The 14702-nt window shown below is 39.8% G+C and overlaps 2 protein-coding genes across 7 annotated transcripts in view; one reads left to right on the plus strand and one right to left on the minus strand.

Annotated features, from left to right (window-relative positions):
• Nucleotides 1-7331, minus strand: part of CASP3 (caspase 3) — a 13601-nt gene extending 6270 nt beyond the window's left edge. The window contains exons 1-3 of one of the 4 annotated variants that reach the window (XM_042812752.1): nucleotides 7233-7331; nucleotides 2215-2351; nucleotides 712-804 (exon numbers count right to left, since the gene is read on the minus strand). In XM_042812752.1, coding sequence (XP_042668686.1) covers nucleotides 712-785 — 74 coding nt within the window. In that variant the 5' untranslated portion in view covers nucleotides 786-804; nucleotides 2215-2351; nucleotides 7233-7331. Of the gene's footprint in view, nucleotides 1-711; nucleotides 805-2214; nucleotides 2352-3534; nucleotides 4840-5030; nucleotides 5096-7232 lie in introns of those variants that run through there. The other 3 variants (XM_042812753.1, XM_042812754.1, XM_042812755.1) reach the window with 3 other exon arrangements.
• PRIMPOL (primase and DNA directed polymerase) overlaps nucleotides 5186-14702 on the plus strand; it is a 14345-nt gene continuing 4828 nt past the window's right edge. The window contains exons 1-6 of one of the 3 annotated variants that reach the window (XM_042812747.1): nucleotides 5186-5339; nucleotides 8315-8508; nucleotides 9515-9606; nucleotides 10517-10658; nucleotides 11890-12037; nucleotides 13999-14289. In XM_042812747.1, the coding sequence (XP_042668681.1) occupies nucleotides 8329-8508; nucleotides 9515-9606; nucleotides 10517-10658; nucleotides 11890-12037; nucleotides 13999-14289 (853 nt within the window). In that variant the 5' untranslated portion in view covers nucleotides 5186-5339; nucleotides 8315-8328. Of the gene's footprint in view, nucleotides 5340-5630; nucleotides 5649-8314; nucleotides 8509-9514; nucleotides 9607-10516; nucleotides 10659-11889; nucleotides 12038-13998; nucleotides 14290-14702 lie in introns of those variants that run through there. The other 2 variants (XM_042812749.1, XM_042812750.1) reach the window with 2 other exon arrangements.

A 14702-nucleotide genomic window follows, 5' to 3' on the forward strand; every position in this document is an offset into this window, starting at 1 on the left:
TGTGCAATTTGTAGCAAGCTGAAAACTCAAAGCATCAAGAACAAACTCTCTTAAGTGAGAACACATTGTTTTGAATTGAAAACACATTGAGTTTTACAAATAAAAAGTGAGTAATGGTGCTAAATTGACTCTTTCTTGAAGCACTAGAATGAATGACTTCAGAAGGAAATTATCTTCCCAGAGAAGATGTAATCTGATCATAGCACTACACCAACATAACCACAATGTCACCAAGAAAAATAAGACTGCTCATCTTCCTTCCCACTGCTGTAAATCCCCCTTGTGCCAGTCCTTCTGCACAAGTAGGTCTACAGAAGGGCAGTTTAAGAGACTGAACTGGCTGCTGCAAGTTCCAGCAAGATCTAGAAGCAGTTCAAGGAAAGGTGTGAACATTTGGCCAGGGTTAAGACAGAGAAATTTCTTTTCAAGAACAGTTAATGACTTGGTAACTGCTAACCCATATCTAACTGCACCTTAAGTATCCTGCTTTTTATTTCCTTGTTCGTACATATAGCCTGTTTTGTCAGAGATGGTATACTTTCAAACCCAGCACAACTTTAATGTTGGTTTTTTTTTTTATGATTAGCATAATTTACCATATTTGAAAACTTAATTTTTAATAGCATCTTTTCTACAGCTCTCGTCTTCAGTTACAGCACAAGATTCCTCAACATTTACATTGAGAACTTAAGCCCAAAGTATCTCACTTACCCTTTGGAACCAGGAAAAGATTTTGCATCTGACAGATCTTCCCCTAAGTGTGGTCCATCTTTTATGTCAGTCATTATGGCTCTTGATTACCAGCTTGAAAACACAAGCAAACAGAAACATGTGACAATTCTCATGCAGCGTAATACCTTCAAGAAGACCTTCCACAGAACCATACAGGTTGGAAAACACCACTAAGATAATCCAGTCCAACCATTAACTCATCATTTTGTTAGTTTTTCTTAAACCTCTGCACAGAGAGTTATTTTGTTTGTTTTTGTTTTTTAAGATTATGGAGAAAACAAGGAAGTTCAAAGGCAATAGTCACAAAGAATGACTTCAGCCTAAGGATATTAGTAATAGTAGGCAACTATAAGCATTTCTCAGTAACCTCTACATATCTTGTACTGTAAAGAAGAACAGTAAATACTTTTCTGAATTATCGCATTCCAGAACAACTTTGGAAGAAAAAGGGTAGATCTCATGAAAAGCAGGACAGACAAAGAAATTTAAAGTAATCTCCAAAATATTAAAAATATCCCTAAATGCTTTACTGACATTTTAACACTATGGATATTGTGCCACATTTGGATCATTCCTTGTCACGACAATGGAGAAATCCAAATTTAATTCTCATCAGTGTAAGTGAAACCAACTGCAACTTAAATTACGTAAAAAGTGCAACAACACAACTTTAAATAGTTGATGGAATGAGTTCTGCACTGTGGACTGCTACTTAATTCAGTGCATAGGGAAAAAAGTGTTGAATGATACCAAGGCAGAAATCAATTTAAAAGCAATGATTCTTCCTTCCAGTTGATGGTTTGATTTGGAAGGACCCTTAAAGCCCCCCCAACCTCAATCCCTGCTGGGGGCTGAGTGCTCCTCGCCAGCTCAGGCTGCCCAGGGCCCATCCAACCTTGGGCACCTCCACAGATGGTGCACCCACAGCTCTGGGCAGCAGTGCCAGCACCTCACCACCCCCTAAATGAAAACAAAACCAAACCAAACCAACTTCTTTCCATTGCCTGATGTAAGTCTACCCTCTTAGTTTAATGCCATCACCACAAGTTATCTTTAACTTGGGATTCAGAAAAGGACTAAGTTAAATCACTGCATGGGACAAAGTAATAATGACTCCGAAGTGGATAAATGCTTAGACCTCAAGAAAAAGGCAAGGCATGAGAAGGCAAGAATTTTAAAAGAACTTGCTGAGCGACCTCTGGTGAACTGGGATCTATAAGTAACCAGGCCAATTAGAAATACTATTAAGTATATGTTGAAATTAGGGCAAAGGTTCTTAATGTGAGGCTCACAGCTAAATTTGCCATCTTGTACAATCATTTTATTGTCTGCTATCTTCTTTCTTATATTCCAAATAATACCCCGTGAATATCCTTGGGACCACATATTTTCTGTGGCAGCAACTACCAATACATGAGAAGCACTATTCTGGGTATGTATGAGCTTTTCTCTTTCCTTGTTTCCTATGAGACATTTACTTACTATTTTAGTATCTCCAAAAGATTCTCAAGGTTATTCTGAATACTGTTTCTCTGTATCTTGAAGCACTGACGTAATCAGGAAATATGGTTCATAAGATGATTCCAGACTTGAGAACTATATCATAATACGTAGATCTCCTGAAAACCAAATTACAGAAGCAGCAAAAAAGCTGTTATTCCAGAAATAAAGCTTATAAAATGCATTATCAGTTTATATTTTAGAAATGTACTTCAAATATCATGAGGTGGGAACTCGGTTGATAATTCTGAAGTTACCAGCCAAACACCATGATCTGGATTCACTCTGCCTAACTACAAAGTTTAATTTCTTAGAAGTTCCCTATGTGAAAAAAAGACACACACTTCCAAAGGGTAACACAAGTACAGAACTCTCTGCTTTTCAGTTGCAGTGAACTGTAGAGTTTGTGGCTACTGGGAACTGGCGAAAACAGCTGCCATTGAGAAGAATGCCCAATGTCCCCCTGCTCCAGCCCAGGTATTTCTGCAATTCTCCAGCACTGTGAAGGTCTGCAGTACCAGCACTTAAGGGCTGGGCCCAGGTAGTGTAAACTAGCAAATATATGACCAGCTGAGATGTGGTCACACTTTGTCCATAACATGAGCTAATCTGGGCTACCAAGGACTACTTTCAGAAAGACTCAGCCAAAGTATGGGGACAGCTATTGACTCCTTACACCCCAGGCTTACAGGGTGAATTTGGGATTGTTACAGAGGGCAAGTGGATTACCAGGCTGCTCTGGATTCACTTCAGACTGCTCCAAACAAACCCCTGCATCCCATTAGGGACTGGTTTCAGTAAGCAGCAACAGGAATAACCCCGGCAAATGGCTGCAGACTTCAACAGACAACTTTAAGACTTGCACAGTCTGCAACAACTGAATGCTTCGCTACCACAGATATCAACACTTGCCACAAATGGTAAGAATAAAAAAGGATATTCAACAACTAAGTAACCTTAAGTTAAGGCATCTTCTTGACTTTTTTGTAACCCTGATTAACAACTGCTGTTGTTGATCCAATGTCAAATTGGATTATAATGAATTACAGTTATTTGCTCCACAACGCAATTTGCAGTACCATACTACAAAAGTATGTCTTACTGTAACACATGCAAGCTTACGTTCTAACGGACAGTTTCAATTGTTTAATCAAGCATTAAAATCTACTGCATTCAGCTGCAGCTCAAGTGGAGCTTGTCAAAGTATCTTCAAAGAAGCTGGAGACATTATGCAGAAAAGCCTGGTATTCTACATTAGCCATTTAAAATACATACACTTCATCTGCAGAATCTGTAACTCACCTTTAACATTTGTGAGTTTCTGAATGCCTTAGTGCACCAAGTCACTTGCACTTCTCTAAAAAGCAAGAGACATCCACAAAGAGAGACCTGTTTCCTTACTAGGCATGCAAATCCATGCTTTCTGCTCTAAAGCACCCATCAGGGTGACAGCAATGCTCCCTGCAGGATGATGCTGATTCAAACGGACTAGGAATTACCTCATCCTAGTCGAGGTAATGCAATGATGTCATACGCTGTCAAGCAGAACTCACATTTCCCTGTGGAGAATGATCTCATGCTAAAAGGGACAGGGAAAGAAATCAGGACAACACTTCAAAAAAAATTAATAGAGAACTTCTTCTGCCCCTTGATACTCCTGAAAGCTTGGGTAAAAAGAGCTTTCAGTCACAAGCAAATATAAAAAAGCAAGCAGCAAGCAACTGCCTTTTAAAAAAATCTTGTAGAGTATGTTCTGCAGATTTCAGGAAGCCTATTTTTACAACCTGTTTTACAATATCTTTGTTTCAAGCCACACAAACTAAGCAAACAAACTGTGAGATGGAGGTACAGGGTGTAAAGGTAATCCTACAGTGATTTCAAGCAGTACGATGTGGCAAGAGCAGTGCTTGAAAGAAGCACAGAGCTCAGCAAGCTATGAGGAAACAACCAGCATCTCCTGGACAGCAACAAAACCGAAAGCATATTTTGCTCTAAATGCAGTTGTTCCAATGCTTTTGTTGCGAGAGGGAGATGATAAAATTTATGTATTTAGTTTGTGCCAGCCTGGATTGACTTACTGTCCTCAGATCTTCGTATATATCACTGCTGCCACATAAACAGCACCAAATTTGGCCAGAGAGGCAGTGGATGCCCCATCCCTGGAGACAGCCGAGGTCAGGCAGGGGGGCTGCGAGCACCTGATGGAACTGTAGGCATCCCTGTTCAGTGCAGGGAGTGGGACCAGGTGGCCTTTAGGGGTCCCTTAAGCGATTCTACGATTCTCTTCTCTTCAAGGCACTGCTTGAACGTCGAACCGCACAAGCCATTCAGCAATGAGAATAGCCAAGCTTCCGAGAGAGGAAGGAAAGCCGCTATCTGACCCGCCTCCAGCTGCCTTCACAGCCGGGCAGCCAGCTCAGCTCCTGCCCGCCAGCTGCTACAAAGCATCCTGTGTCACAACCAAAGCGCGTGTCCGAAACAGAAACCGCAATCGTACAACCGTCCTACCGGCGACAAAAGGGCACACTTCGCCGCGCGTCACTGCAAACGCACAGTTATGTGACTGCTAAAGACCGAAAGCTGGTATTTAATGCCCGCATATACACGCGGCAACGCTACAGCAGCCGCGCTCCCTGCGGCCGCAGGGCCGCCATGGCGGAACGCTGGTGGGAAACAAAGAGCAGCCCGCCCCGCCGCGCCCCTGCCCGCCTCAACCCGCACCACCGCCGCGGGGCCGCGTCGCGCAGCTCCCGCCACACCCTCCGGTCAGCCGGCTCTATTCCGCCGCGCCTCCTCACCTCCTCCAGCGCTGCCCGCTCCGCCGCGCCGTCACCGAGGGGCCGGAGGGCCGGCAGCAGGCAGCCCCGCCCCGCGATCCCTGCCCCGCCTCCCAACGGCCGCCGTTCGAACGCCGGCGGCGGCAGCGCGCGGGACGCGGAGAGGCGGGAGGCGGCCGGCCCGAGTCCCCGTGCTTCAGAGCGGTAACGCTGCGGTAATGCTCGGTGCGAGCGAGTAGCAGGCAGCCGTGCGGCATGCCCCGCCGGGACCTGAGGTGGGCCTGAGCCGCCGGCTCGGGCGTGCTGCGGGCGAAGTTTGGGCTCTGCGCTGTAAGTACGTGCCGGCCGTGTGCCGACCTGCGCCGAGCGGCCTCGCGCTCTGCTTCGCTTCTGTCTGCTGGAAGGAATTGCGTTTCTCTGGAATGCCCCATCCCTGGAGGTGTTCGAGGCCGGGTTGGATGGGGCCCAGCGCAGCCTGGTCTAGCACTCAGTCTAGCAGTTAGCAAGCCTGTCTGTGGCACAGGGTTCGGAACTGGATCATCCTTGAGGTCTCTTTTAACTCAAGCCATTTTATGATTCCATGTGATGTTCCTTGTTACTGCTGAGGAAAGATGAGCTGCATTCATTAGCGTGCCACAGGTCAGCTCAGCATCAAGACAATCAAGCTGTTCTTCACACATTAAGAAATTTATCACTAGGGAGAAAGCTATCGAGTAGATTCCTCTAAGACTGAATGAACTTCTTGGTGGTGAGTGATAGGAGCTACAGAGCTACACAGAGCTACATGCCTTGAGTCATGTAGGCCAGGAAGCCAATGTAAACAAAAGGCATTATTTTAAACAGTGGCTGATTTGCATGTCTGAACTTCATTTCCCAGCAGGTGTGGAGGGTGTTTTGTCCATAAGCATAATAGCTTTTGAGTATGAGTTTTACTTAACAAAAACAGTGGGTACACATGACAAAATTATGCATATCCTTCCTCTGTCGCAAGGACAAAATTACCATATCTGAAATGGCAAGTTCACTTGTTTAAACACACCACCACAAGGCTAAGGTATAAACAGTTAACAACTCTAATGTTCTCATCAATTAACGAAGCAGTCTTTCATCAAAGGAGGAAAATGAAATAGCACATCCATTAAGTCATCTCCCAACAGATACATTTTCTCAGCAGCTTCTTGCTATCATTCTGCTGAATCAAGACCATCACACACATTGCTAAGATGATTTCTTTCTTGAATTAAAAATAATCCTCCCTCCTACTTCTGGGACAGAAGTGACCAAAAGAAACCAGGAATTTCCTGATAAACCCAGAAGTCTGGCTGGTCTGTAGGTATAAGTGTACATGCTGGGAAAAACGTGACATGTTGGACTGCTGAGAAGCTAAGAGTTGTTTGGACTGAAGTAACAGCAATAGATGTCAGAGCCATCAACCTCTGCCCAGGTTCAGATATCACCCAGCAGCTGTTTCTGGCAGGGAGCATTAATCTAAACAGGAAGCTGAAAAGGAGCACAAAATTAAGGGGATTGAGCTTTTTCCCCTCTTCTTTTGAATGGTCACCAAATGGGAAGTTTCTGATCCGGGGGAATGTCTGTTGTGCTTTGACACCCACTTTGCTTACATTTACAGCAGGGCTATCAGCAAAGCAAAACCAAAGATTTACTTCTCAGAAATGCTGACTGCTGTTAGAATTTCTCTTTTTGTTTCCAAAGAAGAAACTAATAGCCTTAAAAGGAAAGGAGTAGAGGAAATCAGTATGACTGCAGAGTGATAGCATCTGTAGACATGTATGAGGTCAAACATGAAATTAGTACTCTTATTTAGAGTGGACTAAGCTATCAAAACACAGGTAACGAGGAAACTTTACTATGGAAAGCTTGGAAAGGGGATTCAGAAGACCTAACATTTGGGCTTTGAGGCCCACGAGGATATTTAGATGTGTAAACTCACACTGGGGGATGCATCTTGTTAAAGGTTTGAATGCTTCTAAGTATACCTAGTTTCATTTTTTATCTTCTATTGCAGCTGGCATGTAGTTATGAGATCTAAGGACTGGATAGTGGTTGAGCCAGGAAGAACAGAAAATATACTTCCAGGATTTTTTTGTGGGCTTTCTTTTTCTATTTTACTACTTCCTGCTTGTAAAGTAGCAGCAGATACTGTTGCTTTAAACCCAAAAAAGGTAGCAGTTAGACTTCAAGAATAAAGAAGGAATCACTTACCCCCTTTCCGAGGACCAGGGCTCACCAAACACTCCAAAGGAGATGACCTCCAAGTAGAGATGCTTCCCTTGTGGCTGCCAGCCCTTAAATGAAGTTAGGGAGGGGTGGAGCCAGGGTCTGCCCCCTGCCAGTCACACAAGTGAATTGCTTCCAGCTGTGCTCCCTGGGCTGGCTACACCCCCTCACCAGCTGCTCAGTCACTGGTTCAGGCCATGACCAAACAGTTCCCATATACTGCAGTTTCACATTTTCCTCGCTATGCTCTTACCTATTTGCAGGACTGCTGAGGGGCATTGGATTTTTAAGAAAAATAGCTAATACAATTTAAAAATAATTACACATGTGTTATGTTAATGTACTTATTTTGCTTTACTACTTCACTTAGTAGCATTTGGATTACTTTATATGACTATGAGTTTAAAGGTTGCGTGATTATGGCATCACATGCTGTTTCTTGACAACAGATAGGATTGCTATTTTAAATCTGTAAGAAAGGATATAGAGTGTGAGATTGTAAAGCAGATGAAAATAGTAATTGATAGCAAGGGATGGCAGCAAGTAATGGAGCACTTAATTTGAAAAATATTTCAAATTTTTTTACTTTGAGAATAAAGAAGCTTAGAGCTAGAGTCACTCAAATCTCTTTATCAGAAACCAAAGTGATGTTTTTCCCACAAAAATGAGTTTTATAATTTATTTATCTGAGTGTGAAGCAGTAGTAGTTTTTTTCACTCCTTACTAGTGTTGTTTTAGCTGCTTTAAACCGCTCTGTATATATTTTCAGGAGGAACATATTAACACCATTCTGTAAGCAAAAGTGAAGCTTCCTAGGCTTTCCCTTACTACATCTGTTGTGTTGATCTTTGATGATATTAATAGGAAAATAAATCATTTTCCAAAACTGTCTGAAAGTATTTAATGTTGAAAGCAGACTCATAGGCAAGGTTAGGTGTTGATTCAGAGCATTGTCTATTTCTAGTCATTAAATAAAGTATGCTCAACAAGAGAAAGAATCAAAAGCAATGATGAGTACCAAAGAAGTTAGAAGTGAATCACAAAAATTGATAATGATCTGTTTGTAGTTGCTTTAGGACAAATGAAGAGAAAATGGGAAGAAAGAGTGAAGAAAGTTGAAGAACTAGCGTCTTACTATGAAAGAAACCCTATTCCTACAGTTTATAAACCAAGGCTGTCCAAACCTTTTCAGCCATCCCGTGTTTGGAAAATATTTTGTCGGCAGGCTGAAGCTTTCAGATTTGTGAAAACCTGCAAGGAGGTAAATCGTTAGTGAATATCTCTGCTCTTTGGTGCTTCCCAGGTTGAACTTGACTGAAAAACTTGGTGAACAACAAAATCTTCATCACATTGCAAGATCCCCTTTTTTGCAGACCTGATATATTGTTATTTTAATTTTTTTGGAGATAGCTCTAAGAAGTACTACTTGGAACATAAGAATTGATACCTGGATTTAACCTCTAATAGGAACAATAGCTTTTGGTAATCTTGTAGTGATCATATCTTCTCTCTGAAGAGAAGGAAGCTTTCAGGTTTGGCAGAAGAATGGGAAGGAAGTGAGAGTTGCGTAGGAAAAGAAGCAAAACTGAGGAAGAAAAAGGGAACGACAAGAGTCAGAGACAAAAAGACAAACATTACAACTCTCTTCTACCATCAGGGCAACAAGATCAGATGCTGTGAAGTAATGATCCAAATAAATATATTACGCAAAATGTATCTTTTCCAGTTCTCTGCATTTAATACTTTTCAAATTGCTGCTTCTAAAGAAAGATAATGCAACATATCATTTTCCTCCACTGCATTACGTGTTCAAGTAATCCTGATTGTCTCACTTTCCTGAATGTACTTTGACTGTATCAGCTGTGGTGATGTTTTGGTTTTGGTTTCAGATTTCCATTTTTGTGGATCTAAATGACATAGGGTCTAAAGCCATATGCTGCCATCATGTCAGTGATGTCCTGTCAGGACACTGGCCTTCCTCCAATTACAGGCAGTTGCACTTCCTTGATCAGGAAAAAAGGACCTACAGAATTTATATTGATGCACAGCAAAGAAAAGCTTCTTGTTTTCACTCATGTAAATAAAATTAGGATGACGTTAATTAAAAACAGATGCTACTTCTGTTGAAAAAGGATAAGTGATCTATACTTAGAATTTCCTTGTGTTCACTACCTTTTGACCAAAAAATGAATGTTGAATAGGAACTTCTGATGCCTTCTGATTATTTTTTTTTTAATAAATAAATAATTCTGTTTATGTTTTAAAAGGATGTTCATGTATTTGCCTTGGAAAAGAACACACAAAATGGACAGAGGTTTTACCTCGTGACTACATATAAAGAGCTCTGGCATTATTACACGTAAGTATTTGAAAAAAGTACTCTATACTTTACTGGTGAAGTGTCACAGAACTGTAATGGGACGACTAAGGTTTGATCTTGGTCATAGGAATAATCTTAATAGTGACAAATCTATCTATTCTACAGTGGTTTTCCATTTTCCTTTGAGTTGAAGTCGGCCATTATTTCCTGTGAATTAAGGATTCCACTCACTGAAGTTAAAACAGTAGATTTGACTGTCAGCTTTCTTTAGGGATCTTGTCAACAAGTGACACAAACATCTCTCAATGATTAGTCCTATTTCAACCTGAATTGGCATTAGTATAAACATCCAATTACCAACTGTCTTGCTTTTGCATGATGTAGTTTCAGATATGGAATTGGATCATGTGCTGAACATTTTTTTGTAATTTTTGTTTTACATTAAAATACCTGGTTTTAAAGCAAAAGACAACTAAGAGTCAATGTTTGTATGAACTGTAGACTTGAGGGTTTTTTTCTCAATTTAAAAACAAGATTTTTCTTAATATTTAATTTAGTTGAAAGAAAAGATCTATGTAACTACCCCTTTTTTGTGCTTAAAACATATGAATGATAAGGTTTTTTTTTCTGTAGTTTCCATCATTCCTTAAATTCTCAGCACCATTTCTGCTGATAGCACATACTGTAAGATTTGGGGGGATGTGAATGGGAAAGGAAATACTTTCCAAACTTAAACTCATTCTAGACCAGACAAATATCAGTAAACTTTCTGAAGTTAGTTACATTTGTTTTCAAAGTGTTAAAGAGCCAGTACTGGTTTGAATATGAGTGGTTGACTAAAGAATAAAAGAATGTTTAGGACTTGTGGGATTCGTGCTTGCATTTGATGAGTATAAACATCTATAATGTTTATCATGAGAGGTTGTGATCTGTTTTTGTTTTTCCTTAGCAAAGGTTATAAAACAAGTCTTATGCATTGCTACGAAGTAATTCCTGAAAAAGATGCTTGCAAGCTTTATTTTGATTTGGAGTTCTACAAAGCAGCAAATCCTGGTGCCGATGGCAAGGATATGGTTGCAAAGCTAATTGAGGTAAACTGGAACACAGTCATGCTGTAGACTAATGGGAGTTTGGTTTTGGTTTAATATAAAATCAAAGTATTTAGCATTTCATCTTGATTGTTCTGTAGTAAAGTGAAGAACTAGAGAGTTAGTGGGTACTTTTAATGAAGTGAAAAGTAGATTTTAATTACTGCTCAGGTTGCCTGCTTCGTGCTAGAGCATGATGGTTGTCAGAACACTTGTATTCGCTGTAGGTTTACTGTTATGAATTTGCGTGCAGATTGTTTTATGTGCTCTGGCACTTCAAAGCTGTAAAAGTGGATGAGTGTTTTAGTTATTCTTCAGAATAGCATCAATAAAAGTTCCGTTTGAATATTCTTCAGATCATTCCCTATGCTAACGGGTGCAGTCACATCAAAGCTCAGACGAAATCCTCCTGCTTTTAGGCACTTCGTTGTAGTTGATTTAGATAACGATGTAGAGAAAATCAGGTGACTGCACTCATCAGTTTTGATGCCTAAAGTTAAATATGTTTGCCAACTGCCAATTCTATTAAATATTGCAAATTTTTGTTCTATTGCAAATTTGATTGGAAAATGAGACCCAGAGCAACTGCAAAATGAGAAATAAAGCAGGCTCTTAGAATGTCTTATGTTCCATCGTAACACAACATCTCTGTCAGCGGCTGTTTATTTGTAAGACTTCTGATGCTTATGTGTCTCTAGCTAGAATGGAAAGAAAGATGATTGAGGCCATTCCTTTGTAAATAAGCTTTAGCTGACATAGAATCTGGAAGGCTGTACTCCACTGTAGATAAGTTCTGAAATCTAGAGATTTCTAAGGTTAGGAAGAGATCTTTGGATTTGCTGGGGGGACATGAGATGCTATAAGTTAAGCTTCCAGACCTGTCAATTCTGAATCCCAGTCCTAAAAATGTTTAGATTGTAGTGGGTGTGCATAGCTGTGGGTGTGAACTGTTTTGGGGGCGGCCAGGGGGGGAATGAGGATAGAGGCACTACATTAGATTTTGACCTGAAAAACTGCTCAACTTATCGCTGCTAGTGATTTGCTCAATTAAAAAGGTACAATATGTACCAAACATGGAGTCCCATTTTTGTATATTGAGTTAATTAATTGTACCCACAAAACGAGAGAAAGACAGGTAAAAAAACACCAGAATCTGCATTTGTGTTAGATTTCACAGACTCTGCTTTAAAAATCCTAGAGAAAATAGCCAAACTGATGTCCATATAATTTTCAGCTTGTCAGCCAGAAGTTAAAAGAACTGTATGACGTTAACTGCTCAGCCAGAGATGTCTTGAACTTAGATTCCAGTACTGATGAAAAATTTAGTCGGCACTTAATATTCCTACCCTGCAAGACTGTATTTAAGGATAACATTCATGTTGGTAAGTGTGTTCTTTTCCCCTTTTCCCTTCCGCTAGAAGTAAACGGTAAGGTTTTGCCTCTTTACAGTGCCATCTCACATTCAAATATTTATTTTTTTAATATGTATGTGGAAACAAACATCATCTCAGAAAGAAGACTATTGCTATTTAAGTGCCATTATTCCTCAACTCATCTTTTACTTGCTTTTTCTGTAATTATCATTTGTTTTTGTAAAATCATAACTTGTGTTTCTGTTTACTTATAAAACTACTGGCAGGACTGTTATTTGGCTTGAAAATTATTTTACAATAATTAGTTAATTTTCAGATTAATGAAAGGATAATAAAAAGAAAATAAAGTTAAGGCTGCTGGCTGTAAATATAACTGGTTTGGGCTCCGCACAGCATCAGAAAGCCAAGACAAAGATGGCTTCAAGCCACTGGTGCATATAAACATGGTTCAGAGAAAGCTGAAAGCAATTTTAATTGATGGAAGTTGGGATTTCCTGGGATAGAGCAATTCCAACACACAAAAAAATTTGCCACGTCAGGATTGTCTCAGAACCATTTATAATTCTTAGGAGCACTGGAATCTGTGTCACTAAAACTTTGAGGAGTAGCTCACTTGGCAAAGTAAGCAGACTGTTGAATTTACTAGCAACTTGCTTAGGATATTGGCTGCCATTCCCAAATGTGACCCAGAACAGTTACTTCTTACGTGACGCCATAGCAACAGCAACAAACACAAAGGAGCTGGATAGGATCACTGCAGTGTTTATTTCAAAAGTATGGTCTTTAATTCCTGCGCCACTAGAAAATTCTTATGTAATACATGGATGATAAATAATTTGGTATGACAGAAATTTTAGCCTGTGATCCCAATAACTAAATTGTGTTAGTCAGTTCTTTCAGTAGAAGCTTAAGCTATTTATTCTAGCTCATTAGCAAAGAGTTTTGTCTCTCGACTGTTAAGTGAACTTGACGTTTACTTTCAGATTAAAACGTATAGAGAATTATATATGCTCTTGTTAACAAGGCCTTTGCCTTTTCAACAAATATTGTAGTCACGGTGTGAATGCATTTTATAATTGCAGTCTGTCAGTTAAAGTCACGCGTGTTACCAGTAATACTACAATCCAGACTTTTCATTAATGCATTTTAGTAACCCACTTGATAAACCCCTCTGAAAACTAACTTCATACGTGGTGCAAAATGCTCTGTGGTAGGAAATAGCTAGGAATGCAGTTTCATAAAATAACTTCACATAAACTACATTAAAAAATACGTATTCTTTAACATGACAGGAAGATTCCGGTCTAATGTTTAACTTAAAAGAGCTAATATATTTTTAAGACCTGTTCAGATGTTGTTAAATTTATCATAGTTTGTTGTTCTGGAAAATGAATGACCTCATCTTCAATAATACCATTTCTCAAGCATTTTGTTAGGAGTCACGCACAGAATGATGTCTTAAAAATGCGGCCTTGACTGGCAGCATGAAATAACTGCAACAGTGCAGGTGTTGTGATGGGTAGGGGAAAATATTTGAAAGTTACAAAAGACAGTTGTTTCATTTTTGCTCTTTTATCAGAGACTGAATTTGGTTCAGAATCTTGGCTTGGAAAACTGCACTGACAGGCTATGCATTTGTTTCATTATTTTTCTTTATTTCTAATGAGGTGGTTGCCAATGCAATTCGTTTCCCTGCAGTAATATTGCAAAGGGAAAGATAGCAGCCATATGACACATTTAATGCACACACAAAACTGCTTATTTTCTCGTGTTTAAAAAAAAAAAAAAATTGGTATAAGTTTTTGCCAAGCATTGGTTCCTTATTCACTAGCCACGACTTGCAAAATCCAGCAGATAAAAAAAAACCAAACAGCTGCACCCACTTCCATCTTGGCTGTTCTGAAAATGTTTGCACAAGAGTGATAAAGATTTTCTTGACTCATACAGTTGTGTTTTGTTTTGTTTATAAGGTAACTTCGTGAAAACCATTTTGCAGCCTGCCATAACGTTAATGGAGAGTAACGTCACTGCTCCCATTGCAGAAGGGGGAACAGGATATATTTTCCAGTGTTCTGCACCAACAGCTGAGTTAGATGGTTCTCTTACAAACTTCACCGCAGTCACAGATGCCTCCAAAGGCTGGCCAGCCATTGCTGACCAAAGAAAAGAAACAGAAACATCATACCATGGAGAAAACTCTGAATTTTCTTTTCTAATAGTAAATAACAAAGAAGGAGACAAGCAACTTTTTGTGGATCTAGGTACGTATAAGAAGTGCTTTTAAACCTGCTTAGGATGCAGCAACAGTTAAGCAATCAGACCTTTAATCTTTGATAACAGAATTGTTAAGGTTGTTCTTGTTTTTTTCTTAACGTTCAGAATTTAAACCAAATACTATCCATGCTCAAACAACAATCATAAGCTCCAAAGGAATCACAGATTCTTGGCTTTGGAACTTTTTATATTTACTATATTGAACTACTTTGTTCAACAGTTTGAAGAAATACTCGCTACGTGGCTCTAATGGATTTTCTTCCAAAGGACTTACTGCTCCTATTTGATTGAAAGGGGACATATTGTTATCGTTTCAGTTGAATTAGAAACTGCCTAATTATAGAGCAAGCATTAAGGGTGTGGTCTTTTGTTTTGTTATACACATATGAATTGAGGTGTC

The sequence above is a fragment of the Centrocercus urophasianus genome, unplaced genomic scaffold (genome assembly GCF_019232065.1).
Source record: "Centrocercus urophasianus isolate 14NV4802_14NV808 unplaced genomic scaffold, USGS_Curo_1.0 seq_13, whole genome shotgun sequence".
Taxonomy (NCBI): domain Eukaryota; kingdom Metazoa; phylum Chordata; class Aves; order Galliformes; family Phasianidae; genus Centrocercus; species Centrocercus urophasianus.